Source organism: Aethalodelphis obliquidens, unplaced genomic scaffold (assembly GCF_003676395.1).
Source record: "Aethalodelphis obliquidens isolate GAN/ISIS:26980383/991018 unplaced genomic scaffold, ASM367639v1 scaffold9, whole genome shotgun sequence".
Classification (NCBI taxonomy): domain Eukaryota; kingdom Metazoa; phylum Chordata; class Mammalia; order Artiodactyla; family Delphinidae; genus Aethalodelphis; species Aethalodelphis obliquidens.
In genome coordinates, this window is record NW_020837953.1 from 16815197 (window position 1) to 16831738 (window position 16542).

Genomic DNA, 16542 nt, shown 5'->3' on the forward strand with positions numbered 1-16542 from the left:
TGAAAGGTTGAGAATTCCCAAGTGTCTGATTTGGGTGCGCTGGGATCCGCCCAGAGGGCGTGGCCAACCAAAGAATGCTGGTCTGGGACCCCAGTACATCCGGCCCCGGAGACTATATAAGAGGTCAGCTAGTTCAGCTTGCAGCCCAGTCTTGGCAACTCTTGGCTCACGACGCTGAGGTCCCTGGCCACACAACGGATCCACTGATGGTGAGTCTGCAGCCAATGTCTGGGTACTGAGGTGGAAGGTCGTGAGTCCTAGCAGGGGGTACACTCTCATGGAAGAGGAACCCAAACATTCAAAACATTAATTTATTTGAGGCCTTCTTTACTGAGCACCCCTGCGTGTCTGCACTGTCCAGGGGGTGCCCTCGTGCAGACAGTCGAGTTCCTGAAGAAGAGACAGTGTTGGGACCTGTCCAGTTGGCTGCTGTCCCCGAAGGCCCCTTGAGGGCAAGGTTGCTGCCTAGAGGGTACACCCCCCCCCCAGTCCCCAGATCACTACCTGGTACTGGGCAGCTGCAACCTGTGTGGAAAGGATGGAAGGATGTGCAAAATGGGTGGCCATGTGTGGAGGGGCCTGGGTGGATTCTGGTAGAAATTAGACAATCAAGAGAACGAGTTATATAGCCCGTGGCAGGGGGCACCGATTTCTCCCTTCCTTGAAAACATTTTATTTTTATTTACCCAGCTTTATTGAGGTATAATTGGCAAACTCGCATAAATGTAAAGTGTACAACATGCTGATCTGATGTATGTATATGTTGTGAAATGATTACCACACTCAAAGTGGTTAACACAATCATCACCTGATGTGGTTACCTTTCTGTTTTGGGTGACGATGCTTAAGATCTACTCTCTTAGCAAATTTCTAGTATCCAGTACAGCGTTATTAACTATCATCACCATGCTGTACATTAGATCCTCAGAACTTATTCCTCTTATGAATTGTGTACTCTTTGACAAAGAGCTCCCACTTCCCCACCCCCCATCCCCTAGCAACTTCCACCCTTCTCTCTGATTCTATGAGTTCAACTGTTTTTCCTCATTCTACATAAAAATAATAAGATAAAGTTTATGGTTTTTTCTGACTTATTTCACATAGAATAATGCCATGCCCTCTAGGTTCATCCATGTAGTCACAAATGTCAGGATTTCCTTCTTTCTGATGGCCGAATAATGTTCTCTGTTCTCAGAAAGTAGAGCGTTCCTATGAAACTTTTTGTAAGCTGAAATGGCATAAAGCAATGAGGTAATTACCTCAGGACGCTTCTTGCTAAAGGATGGGCATAACAAATGGAGATAAAGCCCAGGTGCTCACAGACAGAGTTCAAGGGTATGGCGGCTTGCTGAGGAGGTGCTGAGTGTAGTCCCCCCAGGGAGGAGCTGCCACTCTCCCTGTTCTGGGTGTGCGTTGCCTCTGTTCAAGTTCACTGCAAAACAAATGTTGAGGGACTTCCCTGGTGGTCCAGTGGTTAAGAGTCTTCGTTTCCAGTGCAGAGAGTGCGGGTTTGATCCCTGGTCGGTTAACTAAGATTCTACATGAGGCACGACGTGGCCAAAAAAAAAAAAAAAAAAATGATTAGCACTATTTTCACTTTCACCTGTTTTTCTAAAAGTGAAAATCCTCTTCTGATTTTTTTTTTTTTTTTTTTTTTGCGGTATGCGGGCCTCTCACAGCTGTGGCCTCTCCCGCTGCGGAGCACAGGCTCCGGACGCGCAGGCTCAGCGGCCATGGCCCACTGGCCCAGCCGCTCCGCGGCATGCAGGACCCTCTCGGACCGGGGCACGAACCCGTGTCCCCTGCATCGGCAGGCGGACTCTCAACCACTGTGCCACCAGGGAAGCCCCTCTTCTGGGTTTTTTGTTTGTTTGTTTTTGGTTATTGAAAACAGGTATTAATGTAGGTCTTCCATAAAAGCAAAGTGGCATGATGCAAACTTTCCAAAAAGCTCTGGATACCTGAATAGCACATTTTCTTTATCATTCATCCTATGGACAGACACTTGGGTTGTTTCCATATCTTGACTATGGCGACTAGGGCTGCATTGAACCTCTGAGTGTGGATCTCTTTTCGAGATACAGATTTCATTTCCTTTGAACACCCAGAAGTGGAATAGCTGGATCATATGGTAGTTCTAGTATTTAATTTTTCAGGAACTTCCATACTGTTTTCCATAACAGCTGTACCAATTTACATTCCCAACAGCAGTGCATGAGGGTTCCCTTTTCTCCAAATCCTCCCCCAATTTTATATCTTGTCTTTTTGATAGTAGCTATTCTAACAGTTATGAGGTGGTTTTACTGTGGTTTCTGTTTGCATTTCCCTGATGATTAGTGATGATCAGCACCTTTTTGTGTACCTATTGGCCATCTGTATGTCTTTGCAAAAATGTCTGTGAAGGTCCTTTGCCCATTTCTAAGTCAGATTGGTTTTTTCTATGGAGTGGTATGAGTTCCATATATATTTAGATATGAACCCCTTATCAGATAGATGGTTTGCAGAGATTTTCTCCCATCCACAGGTTGCTTTTTGACTTTGTTGCTTGTTTCCTTTGCTGTGCAGAAGCTTTCAGTTTGATGGAGTCCCACTTGTTTATTTTGGCTTTTGTTGCACATGCTTTTGGTGTCAAATACAAAATAATCAATGCCAAGACCAGTGTCAAGGAAATTTTTCCCCTATGTTTTCTTCTAGAATCTTCATGGTTTCAAGTTTTATATTTAATTCTTTAGTATATTTCAAGTTAATTTTTGTGAGTTCTATAAGATGGGGATCAACTTTCATTCTTAAACCTGTGTGTATCTAGTTTTGCCAACACCCTTTATTGCAGCGACTATCTTTTCTACATTGTGTGTTCTTGGCACCCTGGTCAAAGATGCATAGATTTATTTCTGGCTCTCTATTCTGTTCTATTAGTCTATGTGTCTCTTTTTCAGCCAGTACCATACTATTTCGATTACTATAGCTTTATAATACAGTTTGAAATCAGGAAGTGTTATGCCTCTTTTCTTTCTTAGATTGCTTTTGTAATTTGGGTCTTCGGTGGATTGAGTTGAACTTTAGAATTGTTTTTTCTATTTTTGTGAAAAATGCCATTGGAATTTTGTTAAGAATTCCTTTGAATCTTTAGATCAATTTGGGTAATTGCTCATTTTAACAATATTAATTCTTTCAATCTAAGAATAGGGGATATCTTTCCATCTATTTGTGTCTTCTTCAATCTCATCAATATAATTTTCACTGTTCAGGTGTTTCACCTCTATGGTTAAATTTATTCCTAAGTACCTTATTGTTTTGATGCTATTGCAAGTGGGATTGTTTTTTTAATTTCTCTGACTGAGAGTTGTTTGTGTATAGAAACACTACTGATTCTTGTATCCTGCAACTTTGCTAAATTCACTTATTCTAGGCATGTTTTTGTGGAGCCTTTAGAGTTTTCTGTGTATAACATCATGACATCTGCAAACAGATATTTTTGCTTCTCCCTTTCTGATTAGGATGCCTTTTATTTCCTTTTCTTAATTAATTGCTCAGGCTAGGAATTCCAGTACTATGTTGAATAGAAGTGACAGCTGGCACCTTTGTCTTGTTCTGGAACTTAAGAGAAAAATCTTCAGCTTTTCAACACCTAATTTGTAGATTTTGTCATGAAAAGGTGTTGAATTTTGTCAAGCGTTTTGTCTGCAGCTACTAAAATAACCATATTTGTTTCATCCTTCATTTTTTAATTCATTAGACACATTTATTGATTTGTGTGTATTGAACATTCCTGTAACCCAGGGATAAACCCCATTTAAGGATGGTGTATAATCCATTTAATGTGCTCTGAATTTGGTTTGCTAGAGTATTGTTGAAGATTTTTACATCTATGTTCATCAGGAATACTGACCTATAATTATATTTTATTATTTATTTATTTGTTTATTTATTTATATTTCTTTTTTGTTGGGTCTTCATTGCTGTGCGTGGGCTATCTCTAGTTGCGGTGAGTGGGGGCTACTCCTCGTTGTGGTGCACAGGCTTCTCATTGCGGTGGATTCTCTTGTTGCAGAGCATGGGCTCTAGGTGTGCAGGCTTCAGTAGTTGTGGCTCGCGGGCTCTAGAGTACAGGCTCGGTAGTTGTGGCACACAGGCTTAGTTGCTCCACGGCAAGTGGGATCTTCCCAGACCAGGGCTCGAACTAGTGTCCCTTGCATTGACAGGTGGATTCTTAACCACTGCGCCATCAGGGAAGTCCCTGGCCTATAATTTTATTTTCTTGTAGTGTCCTTATAAGCTTTGGTGGCAGGATAACACTGGCCTCATAATGAATTTGGAACTAATCCTTCCTCTTCAATTATTGGGAAGAATGTGAGAAAGATGGACATTAATTCTTTAAAGGTTTGGTAGACTTGATCAGTGAAGTCACTTTCACTGTTGGAATCTTGTTGGAAAGATTTTTGATGACTGATATACGTCTATTCAGATTTCCATTTCCTTATGGTTCAGTCTTGGTAGGTTGTATGTTTCTAGGAATTAACCCATTACTTTTAGGCTATCCAATTTTTTGGCATATAATTGTTAATAGTAATCACTTATGATCTTTATATTTCTGCAGTCTCTGTTATACTCCTTCCTCTTTCATATTTGATTTTATTTGTTAGACTGTTCTCTTTCTTTCATCTATAGTCTAGCTAAAGCTTTGTCAATTTTGCTTGTCTTTTCAAAATCCATCTCTTAGTGTCATTGACCTTTTCTATTATTTTTCTAGTCTCTATTTCATTTATTTCTGCTATGGTCTCTGTTATTTCTTCTTTTCTTCCACTAACATTGGTTGTAATTTGTTCTTTTCTAGTTCCTTGAGATGTGAACTTTGATTGCTTATTTGAGATCTTTCTGGTTTCTTAATGTGGGCACATAATTGTTATAAACTTCTTTTCTAGAACTACTATTGCTGTCTCTCATATGTTTTGGTATGTTGTGTTTCCATTTTCATTTGTCTCAAAATATTTTCTTTTCTTTTGCTTTCTTCTTTGACCCATTGATTGCTCAGCAGTGTGCTGTTTAATTTCCACATATTTGTGACTTTTCCAACCTTTCTCTTTTTTGATTTCTACTTTCACACCATTTTGGTAAGAAAAGATACCGGATATGACCTTAATCTTATTAAATTTTTAAAACTTTTTGCGATGTAACATATGATCATGATTTATCCTGGAGAATGTTCTATGTGTACCTGAGAACAATGTGTATTCTTGTGCTGTTGGATGGAATGTAGTATATATGTCTGTTAGGTTCATTTGATCTAATGTGCAGTTCAAGTCCAATATTTCTATATTGATCTTCTGTCTGGAAGATCTATCTATTGTTGAAAGTGGGGAATGAAGTCCCCAGCTACTGTTGTGCTGCTGTCTATTTCTGGCTTCAGAACTGTTAGTATTTGTTTAACATATTTATGTGTTCTTATGTTGAGTCCATTAATTTACAATTGTTATATCCTCTTGATTAATTGTTCCCTTTTCTTATATAATGATATTCTTTTCCTCATGTAACAGCTTTTGATTAATCAACTTTTCTGATATAGTATAGCTACCCTGCTCTCTTTTGGTTTCCATTTGCATGGAATGTATTTTGTCATCTTTTCACTTTCATCCTACATATGTCCTGAAACCTTAAACATCAACTATATTACAATTTTTAAAAGTCTGTGGGGCAAGATCTCTGCAGGGGATGGTGTGGTATTCATGCATTTATCGAGATACCACGTCCACTGACAGATGAGAGTACCATAGGGAAAGCTCATATTTTAGAAATATTACCCTGACTGTCTTTGGAGGATACACAAGATGGAGTCAACCCCAGATTCACAGAGGCCAATTAAGAGGCAGTTGCAGGCTTTTAGGCAAGCAACGATGGTGGGCTAGACTAGGATTTGGTCAATAGGTATGGAGAAGCACGGTGTGTGGAACTGGGATTTGAGCTAGGTAAGGCACATAAAATTCTAACTTTTTTTTGCAGGATCTCACAAATGAAGACCAAGTTCATTTATCAGGCAGTGGCAAAGAGGCTTCAGGGGACTCTTACCTTCAAGCAATTGAAGAAATTGAGGCATTTTATCAATACCTCAATGAGAAATATAAGGCAGGAACTCCAACTGCACCAGAGCCAGAGCTCTATGTACCTCTGACTGACCATGATGAGAACAGCCAAAAGGAGTCAATCCAGAACCAGGTGATGTATCCTTTGAAGCCCACAATGATGATTTCTACACGTTCTAACATCCCTGGACAGTTCTTATCCCGAACTAAGATCACTCCATGTTAGAGCCCTTGATTTGCCCTTGGAAACCTAAGCAAGACCCTTTTTGACCCCAAGGTGACCTCTTTTGATGAGAGCAAACCCACAGTAACATCCCAGATGACAGATGTTACTGACACCCCAAACACATCCTGAGATTTTAAAGGCTGGTTGCAGACCTAGAACTGGGGGAGTGGAAATCAGAAGTCCTTTACTGGGTCCTTTTTCTATGAGGTCTTCCCAACTGGATCTGTCACACCCTGCTAAGGATGAAGTAGAGTTCTCTAGTCTTGAGGAGTTTTCAGTCCAGTGGTGAGGGAAGGGGAGTAGACAGGCATAACAGTATTTCAAGAGTGGAAATGAGAGGAAAGGAAGTGTCCTAATATGATGTTATTAGAGGTTGACTTCCAATGAGGCTTCATCTCAGAGAATCCCTAGGTTTTTTTTTTTTTTTTTGAAGTGGTGCTTTTTTATTTTTTAATATTTATTTATTTGCTTGTGCTGGGTCTTAGTTGCGGCCGGCAGCCTCCTTAATTGTGGCTCACAGGCTCCTTAGCTGTGGCATGTGAACTCTTAGTTGCTGTATGCATGTGGGATCTAGCTCCCTGACCAGGGATCAAACCCAGGCCCCCTGCATTGGGAGTGAGGAGTCTTAACCACTGCCCCATCAGGGAAGTCCCAAGAATCCCTAGATTTTGATGGTCCTTTTTGTTGGAGTGTCTCCACAGTGACATTGGCCTCATGAGGGTACCCATTTCCACACCTCCAAGTGACTGTGGCTTCTGCTACATTGTGGCTTGGAAAATTCCAGTTATTTCCAAGTGTGAAGATATATAATAATTAAATTTAAGGGCATCTATCACTTCTATGGATTTTTTTGTAGAAGAAGATGACTTTGGAGTGCCCTCAGTCTACCATAGTCAATGGCTGTACAGTCATAAATTTTTAATATAACCTGGGGGAATTATCCTAGCTGTCTCTCTGCTCTGAGATTCAGGACAGGACAGAGAGACCAGTCTTTGGTGGCAGGGATAGGAATGGATGTCATATTTGATAAGACAGGCTACAGTCACTAAGACACGTTACTGAGAGAGACAGGCTGAGCAAAGGTCAGGACAGGGATATGACAAAACTGAGCAGACTGGTCTGGCTAAAGCAGGACAAGAGCTGCAAGGAGGCACACCGGGTGAAAAGATGTGAGGCTACTGACATGATGGCTTTGGGGAGTTCATTGTAAGCTTTCTACCAGATGTATAGGAAACCTAGAAGCGTAAGGATGGCCAATGAGAATAGAAGTATAGACTTTGGCCATGTGCACGTTAGGCCACTGCTTGTAATGAGGCTCCTTCTTGGAATGGTTCCTGGAGGCTGATGCTTTCCAGGATGGTTCTCAGGAAGCTGGAATGCCAAGGACAACCCTGTACATTTCTGGGGGAAATGTCCACAGTGGTTCAGGTCTGTGACCACCCAGAATGAGATAGGTCCAATTCAAGTTAAGAGTCTTCTACTTAGGCTATGTCACTTCATCTTTTTGGACCCCTATTTACTCTTCTTTAATAGGGATTAAGCATGGCTCCTGTTTCTGAGGCATGTTGTGAATAAAATGAGATAAGATGTTTGGAAGTTCATTAATTTAACCAAATCTCCAGTAGGATGTCTGGGAGATGGGACATCTTTGGAAAAGTCTCTGGGCAGGGGCGGGCAATACAGAGATAGGGGATTAAGAGGTACAAACTCTTATGTATACAACAAGCTACAAGTATATATTGTATAAAACAAGGAATATAAAAATTATTTATAATAACTAAAATTTGAGTATAACCTTTATTATGATTCACTATATTGTATACCTGTAACATATAATACTATACATTAAGTATACATCAATTTAAAAAAGGTCTGTGGGGCAAGATCTCTACAGGAGATGGTGGGACTTTCATTCATTCATCGAGATTCCCACCTCCACTGATAGATAGGAGTTGCATAAGAAGACTTTTCTTTTTCTTTTTCTTTTTCTTTTTTTTTTTTGCGGTACGCGGGCCTCTCACTGTTGTGGCCTCTCCCATTGTGGAGCACAGGCTCCGGACGCGCAGGCTTATCGGCCATGGCTCACGGGCCCAGCTGCTCCGCGGCATGTGGGATCTTCCCGGACCGGGGCACGAACCCGTATCCCCTGCATCGGCAGGCGGACTCTCAACCACTGCACCTCCAGGGAAGCCCAAGACTTTTCATTTTAGAAATATTACTCTGACGGTCTTTGGAGGTTACCCTACATGGAGTCAACTCCAGATTCACAGAGGCCACTTAAGAGGCAATTTCAAACTTTGAGCAAGAAATGATGATGGGCTAGACTAGGATTGGGTCAGCAGGGATGGAGAGGAAGGGTGTGTGAAATTGAGATTTGAGCTGGTTATGACACATGAACTTCTTTTTTTGCAGAATCCCACAACTGAAGATCTAGTTCAGTTATCAGGCAACAGCAAAGGGGTGTCGAGGGACTCTTACCTTCAGACAATTGAAGAAATTGAGGCATTTCTCCAGGACATCAATGAGACACATGAGGCAAGACGCCCAGCTGCACCAGAGCCAGAGCTCTATGTGCCTCTGACTGCCCATGAAGAGGACAGCCAAAAGGAGTCAATCCAGAATCAGGTGATGAAATTTTTGAGGCTCACAGTGATGATTTCTGCATGTTCTAACATCCCTGGGACAGTTCTCATCCAGAACTAAGATCACCCCATGGTAAAGCACTTGATTTGCCCCCTGGAAACCTTAAGTGAGACATTTTTTGACCCCAAGGTGACCTCTTTTGATGAGAGTAAACCCAAGTAACATCCCAGTTGACAGATGTCACTGACACCCCAAACACATCCTGAGATTTTAGAGGCTGGATGCAGACCTAGAGCTGGAGGAGTAGAAATCAGAAGTCTTTCTTTGGGTCCCTTTTCTCTGACATCTGCCCAGCTGGATCTGTCAGACCCTGATAAGGTGGAAGTAGAGTTCTCTAGTCTTGAGGAGTTTTCAATCCAGTGGTAGGGGAAGGGGAGAAGACAGGCATGACACTGTTTCAAGAGTGGGAATGATAGTAAAAGAAGTGCCCTAGTACAATGTTATTAGAGGTTGACTTCCAGTGAGGTTTCATCTCAGACAATCCCTAGGTTTTGATGGCCCTTCTTGGAGGATTGTCTCCACAGTGACGTTGGCCTCATGGAGGTACCCTTTTCCACACCTCCAAGTGATGGTGGCTTCTGCTACACTGTGGCTTAGAAAATTCCACTTATTTCCAAGCATGGATGTAGATAACAATTAAATTTAAGGGCATCTATCACTTCTATGGATTTTTTTGTAGCAGAAGATGACTTCGGAGTGCCCTCAGTCTACCATAGTCAATGGCTGTACAGTCATATGTTTCGAACATAGCCTGGGTGAACTATCCTAGCTGTCTCTCTGCTCTGAGAGTCAGGACAGGGTGGGAGAGACCAGTCTTTGGTGGCAGGGATAAGAATGGATGTCATATTTAATAAGACAGGCGAAGCTTTCTACCAGATGTATAGGAAACCTAGAAGCGTAAGGATGGCCAATGAGAATAGAAGTATAGACTTTGGCCATGTGCACATTAGCCTTTGCCTGTAATGAAGCTTCTTCTTGGAATGGTTCCTGGAGGCTGATGCTTTCCAGGATGGTTCTCAGGAAGCTGGAATGCCAGGGGGAACTCCAGGAGGTCTCTTGGGGAAACATCCACAGAGGATCAGGTCTGTGAGCACCAAGAGCAAGACAGGTCCAATTCAAGTTAAGAATCTTCTACTTGGGCCATGTCATTTCACCTCTTTGGATGTCTGTGAATTCTTCTTTAATACGGTTTTATCATGGCTCCTGTTTCTGGGGTCATGGTTGGAATAAAATGTGATAATATGTTTGGAAGTTCATTAAATTAAACAAATCTCTGGTAGGATTTCTGGAAGATGGGGCATCTGTGGAAAAGTCTCTGTTGGGGCGGGGCAATATAGAGACAAGGGATTAAGAGGTACAAACTCTTATGTATACAACAAGCTACAAGGATATATTGTACAAAACAAGGAATATAGCCAATATTTTATAATAACTAAAAATTGAGTATAACATTTAACTATTGTGAATCACTATATAGTACATCTATAACATATAATAGTGTACATCAAGTGTTCATCAATTTTTTAAAAGTCTATGGGGCAAGCTCGCTGCAGGGGATAGTGGGGTGTTTCCATTCATCTAGAATCCCACCTCCACTGATAGGTAGGAGTAGCATAGGAAGAATTTTCATTTTAGAAACATTACTGTTTATGGAGGGCACACCGGATGGAGTCAACTCCAGATTCACAGAGGTCAATTAAGAGGAAATTGCAGGCTTTTATGCAAGCAATGATGGTGGGCTAGACGAGGACTGGGTCAGCAGGGATGGAGAGGAAGGGCATGTGGAGTTAGGATTTGAGCTGGGTAAGACATCTGACTTCTAACTTTTTTTGCAGAATCCCACAGCTGAAGATCTAGTTCGGTTATCAGGCAACAGCAAAGAGGCTTCCATGACTTCTTTCTTTCTGACACTTGAGGACATTGATGAGTTTCTCCAGGACATCAATGAGACACATGAGGCAAGAACCCCCGCTGCACCAGAGTCAGAGCTCTATGTACCTCTGACTGCCCGTGATGAGGACAGCCAAAAGGAGTCAATGCAGAACCAGGTGATGAATCCTTTGATGCCCACAAGGATGATTTATGCATGTTCTAACATCCCTGGGACAGTTCTTGTCCATATCTAACAACAACCCATGTTAAATCCCTTGATTTGCCCCCTGGGAACCTAAAGTGCCTTTCTTTTTGACCCCAAGGTGACCTCCTTTGATGAGAGAAACCCTGCAGCAGCATCCCAGTTGATGGATGTCACTGACACCACAAAGGCGTTCATCACTGATTGTAAAGTGACAACCGTTAATGCAAACAAGAAGACAATCCCCAATAAGGGTAGCCAGATGAAGATCCTCGATGATGACCAGAGCCTCAGTGGAGGCCAGATGACCTTCGGTGGGGACCAGACCCTCTATGAGGGTCAGATGAAGAACCCCAGTGAATGCCAGATTCTCAGTGGAGTCCAGATGACCTTCCCTTGGAACCAGGCTGTCTCTGGAAGTCAGATGAAAACCATCCATGTATACCAGACCCACAATGGAGGCCAGATGAGCTTCAGTGGGGACCAAACCCTCTATAGGCGTCCGATGAAGATACTCAATGATGAGAACACTCCCCATGAAGTCCATATGGTGCCACATTCCTCATCATCATTGCCATATCCTAGATTTCTGTACATTTCTAGTTCCTATTTGATCCAAGGACAACCCCTAGAAAAGCAGAAGTGGAATCTCAAGATTCAGAGATGTTCGTTGCAGAAGAATTCTGACATTTTGAAACCTTACATCTGTACATACCAGGGCTGTGGGAAATCGTATTCAAAATCTTCCCACCTGCGAATCCATGAGCGCCTACACACTGGTGAGTGAAGACTGAAATATAAGGGTGTCAGGAAAATGACTAAAGATCTCTGCCTTTATAAGACTTTGGGGTCATTCGAGATTGTCGCCACCTCCCTCTAAGTCTAGGACCCAGAAGACCCTAGAAAATGCTGGCAAATCTGAAAGGGTATATAAAGCAGTCCTAAGAACAGACTCTAGTTCTGGGCCAGAGGCAACCTGGCTGCAGCCTTTTGTGGTATTGAATGTCTGGGATGATGGAAGAAGTGGAGGGATTTGTTTGACCTCCTAGGATGGTCTTGACTTTACCTCTCCTGGGACTTCTCTTCATGGACTCCTATAGGTCCAACAGATAACCCCTCTTCCTCAGCTTTCTTTACCCACCACTGACCTTCGTCTTCCCCTCCTGGTTTTCTTTTTCTTTTCCTCTCCCTCCTTCACAGTTTTCCTCTCAGCCTTCTAGCCCGTCCTGCCCTCCTTCTCTTCCTTTCCCATGCAACCCCTCCAGTCTCCTGTCTGTCTCTCCCTGTCCCACTGCAACATGCCCAACCCCTTTTTCTTCTCCATTCATTTCCAACTTCTGTGTCCCATGCTATCCTGAAGCATGACAAGTCTTCCTTTCTTTTTGGGGTCCAGGAGAGAAGCCCTACAAATGCAACGCGAAGGGATGCACATGGGCCTTCTCCCGTTCGGATGAGCTCAACAGACACGTGAGGAAGCACACCAGGGAGAGGCCCTACCAGTGTACTAAATGCGACAGGAACTTTTCACGATCAGATCACTTAAAGCAGCATCAGAGAGTCCACAGATAAATTTCTTCCATGATACCAAACCTATCAGCCTTTGAGAAAATGAGTTGAGCTGAAAGATTCTCTCTGCAAAACTTTGCTCGGTGCTCAGTACCTAGCACACAGTAGATGCTTAATATTAGTTGTAAACTTTTAACGTTTTCATTTATTTTTTCTGAAACATATAAAGAATGCATGTATGCATTTCAATAGAATCAGCACTACTCTTCATTCACTTTCCTGTACGTGGTGAATGTTCTCAGTGTGCTGTGTATGAATTCTGGTAGATCGCTGCTTGTGTATTTACTTCTATGTGTACATGTAAAGATGTTTATATGTAGATGATTGCAATGTGGCATAGCATAGTTCAGATGTATAAAGAATGTAGCATTTCATATCTGAGCTCATGTTTCTTTGGAGGTTCATTTCAAGGGAGTTGAGAGGGACACTTGGTCACTTCCAGTGTCAAGTGGCCTCAGATTAAATGAAACTCATTTGGATGAACTTAATCTATTAGAAGGTTGAACCTCTTGTCTTGGCTGTTTTTCTCTCAGACAAAGTGTCTCTTTTCCCCTCTGCCTTCTCTATATGCCGTCAGGACACAGGGGGTGGTGGTATTGGAGGAGGAGTCAAGTGCTGGCTGCCAGGGGAAGGACATTTCCTTTCCATGGGGGCTTCAGGGTCTTTTCATCATTGCTTCTGCTGACATGTCTGCAGCTGCAGTGACCTGGGGTCTGTTTCTCTTGGCCTGGGCATGGCTGGACACCTGCTCCTGAGGAGTTTAGCCATCTTTGCCTGCTGCTAGGTCCTTCTCCTAGCAGGCCCTGTCCTCTTAGGTGTGGCTTGGGCTCCCATCCAAATGCCAGCTTGTATAATATTCCCGCTGGAAAAGTGGGTAAAACCCAGGATGTGATTTGTCCCACTGCTCATTTCCAAGGGGGGTCCTCTGAAAAGCACTTTCCAGACGAAGACTTAAAAAAGAAGCAGACTACAAATCCCAGGGCTTCAGTTTGCCCTGCAACATTTGAAGATCTACTTAACCCACCCAATCTCACCTCACACAGGTCTCAGATGCTAGATCCCCCAAGATCCCCACATGGGTTATATGAGGGCGTCAATAGTTAAGGACTCCAACCAGTCACTGGACCTTTTTTATGTTTGTCAGGGCAGTCATGTCTGGAATGAGATATCATGCCCATTCCCAGATAATGCCGAGGAATTTCACTGGATACTAGGTCCTTGTGCCTTGCTTGTGTCAGTGGCCCAGCTATGTAGCTGCGTGTGAGTCAGCTGGGGGTCCAGTTCTTGTTAGGTGGTGCCCTTGTCTAGGTCCACCAGGAGAATGTCATCAATATAATAAAGGCCGGTGCTCCCTCCAGGGGCAGGACTTTTTCCAAATCACATTCATCACCGATAGCTGGAGAATTAGGTAGCCTGGAAGTAAGACATTAAAGGTATACTGCAACCCTTTCCTTATGAAGGCAAATTGATTTTTATCATCTGGGTAGAGAGGGGATGCTTTAAAAAGCATGTTGAGTAACAATTGCAACATACCAAATTCCCTCAGCTTGGGCAATAACCTCTGTGATACAATATCAGGTACCTCTCTGGAGCTATGGCATTGAGCCTCCTATAAGCCATGGTGAGTCTCCAGATACCCAAGGCCTTGAGCACGGTCCGGGTGGGGCTATTGAATGAAGAGATCTCTCGTGGAGAACTTTGGCTTCTGTGAGATTGGCAATGTGGGTGGCTATTCCTTTTTTTGACCAATCAGCCCATATTATTTTGGATAAACCATGCTACTCAGCACTGGGAGGAAATTGGGTAGGTTCATGAGTCATCCTCCCACTAAAACGCTGCAGTTCTTATCAGGGATTTGGGGCAAAGGCAGGTAGGAGTACACACAGACAATCCATCTATACCAATAATATGTTCAGTACTGAGCCATGGCAAAGGAGCTTTATAAGGACCCACAAGGAATTACCCACAGCTCAGTTTCAGCAAGACTCCCAGTGATAGAACCTCAAACCCCAAACTGGAGAGGTTTATCTGTTCCCCCTCATTCTGGAGCAAGGATTTCAGGGATCACAGTCACTTGTGTACCAGCAGTCAAAGGCCAAGAAGTGCATATTTACCATATCCAAGACATGGAAGTAATCTAAGTGCGCATTAACGGATGAATGGATAAGGAAGATGTGGTATATGTATACAGTGGAATATTACTCAGCCATAAAAAGGAATGAAATAATGCCATTTGCAGCTACATGAATGGAACTAGAGATTATCATACTAAGTGAAGTAAGTCAGACAGAGAAAGACAAATATCATATGATATCACTTATATGTGGAATCTGAAAAATGATACAAATGATCTTATTTACAAAACAGAGACAGACTCACAGACATAGGAAACAAACTATGGTTACCAAAGGGGAAAGTGTTGGGGAGGGATAAATTAGGAGCTTGGGATTAGCAGATACGCACTACTATATATAAAACAAATAAACACCAAGGACCTACTGTATAGCATAGGGAACTATATTCAGTACCTTGTAATAACCTATAATGGAAAGGAATCTGGAAAAGAATATAGATATAGATGATACAGATACACATATAGATATCTGAATAACTTTGCTGTTCACCAGAAACGAACACAACATTGTAAATCAACTATACTTCAGTTTTTAAAGAAAGGCCAAGAAGTGCAATTCTCCCTCACATCCCTGTTGAAACTTGACCTTGGCTTAGGGCCTCCAGTCCCCCGTGGGGACAGAGGGATCTTAGTATGGCCCGTAGTTTTGTTAATTTTTTTAGTCTTATTTATTTTTGAATGCCAAGAGGTCCAGGTAAAAGTGGCAGTACTCTTCATTTCCAGGCTCCCCAGGAGCCCCATCAGGTGTCCCATGGCCCAGCATTTGGTCCTGATTTCCTTGGCCTATCAGTTTCCTTTGAGACTGCCAGCCAAGAATCAAGTTCAGAGAACTTTCTAGGAAGGCCTTAGCCCAGTTTGCCCAGGAGAGGGCGCCAGGCCATTACTCTAACATCAGTTATCTCTCGCTCAGTCTTTGCTATTTTGCCAGTGGCCACGTTTTCCACATCTAGGAACTCATCAGTTAAGACTTGAACTGTGTCGTGGACCAATTGACCTGACTTCACAACAGGGTGTAACGGCCTGATGACCAGGGCCAACCCAAGTAGCATCTACAAACCTGGAAATTTGAGTCTGGCTAAGTCTTACCATCTACTGTCCTCAGTCCCTCATTGTAGGTCCCCTTGGGGCCACAAGGATGGCTTGCAGGGAAGTTATATCCTCCGCAGGTGTGGTCTAAACAAGGGACCTGTCACAGGTGAGCCAAACCTGAGGGACTGCCCAGTAGAGGAAGGGGGTCTCAGATGGTGGGGCTCTCCCCCTTCCCTCTTCCTCTTCCTCCCCAGCCAAAATGGACACCATCAGGGCACTTTGAAAGAGAGGGTCTGTAGCAATGCATCCCACAAACAGACTCTCCATCATGAAGTTTAACAAGATGATCTTGGTTATGGTGGAGGCAAACTAATCAAGTCTCCAGGTCTCTTTGAGCTACTGGAGAAAGCGATCCTGAAGGACTCCATAGTCTTTCACAGACAGTATGAATCTCAGTAACGCACTGGGTTGCCCGGCCTCTGTTGGCACCAGGAACCTGCTTGGATCCAACAAGAGTTACTGCATGCAACGCAGTGTCTCTGACAGCTGTTAGTCCCGTTGCTGCAGGACCATGAGCAGTGGCCAGGGAACTGCTACCTTAGCTTTCCTGGAGTCCCTCTGTTGGATTTCTAATTTGACCCATGAGGGAACTCAGCCAAGGGAGTTGAAGACCAATGGTTCCTCTCAGAACTAAAAGTTTCCATAAATAATTCACTAGCACTTCCAAGGCCCATTTGCATGGCTGTGGAAGTGCCCAGGGGACCCTCAGGTTTTTTGTTCTTCCAGAAAGGCT

At 43.1% G+C, this 16542-nt stretch overlaps 1 protein-coding gene across 1 annotated transcript in view; it reads left to right on the forward strand.

The window, feature by feature from the left end:
• Nucleotides 1–12589, forward strand: part of LOC113622467 (Kruppel-like factor 18) — a 39057-nt gene extending 26468 nt beyond the window's left edge. Inside the window, 4 exon segments of the mRNA XM_027110750.1 lie at nt 5998–6423; nt 10782–10994; nt 11142–11799; nt 12414–12589. Coding sequence (XP_026966551.1) covers nt 5998–6423; nt 10782–10994; nt 11142–11799; nt 12414–12589 — 1473 coding nt within the window.
• Nucleotides 12590–16542: the final 3953 nt, after the last annotated feature.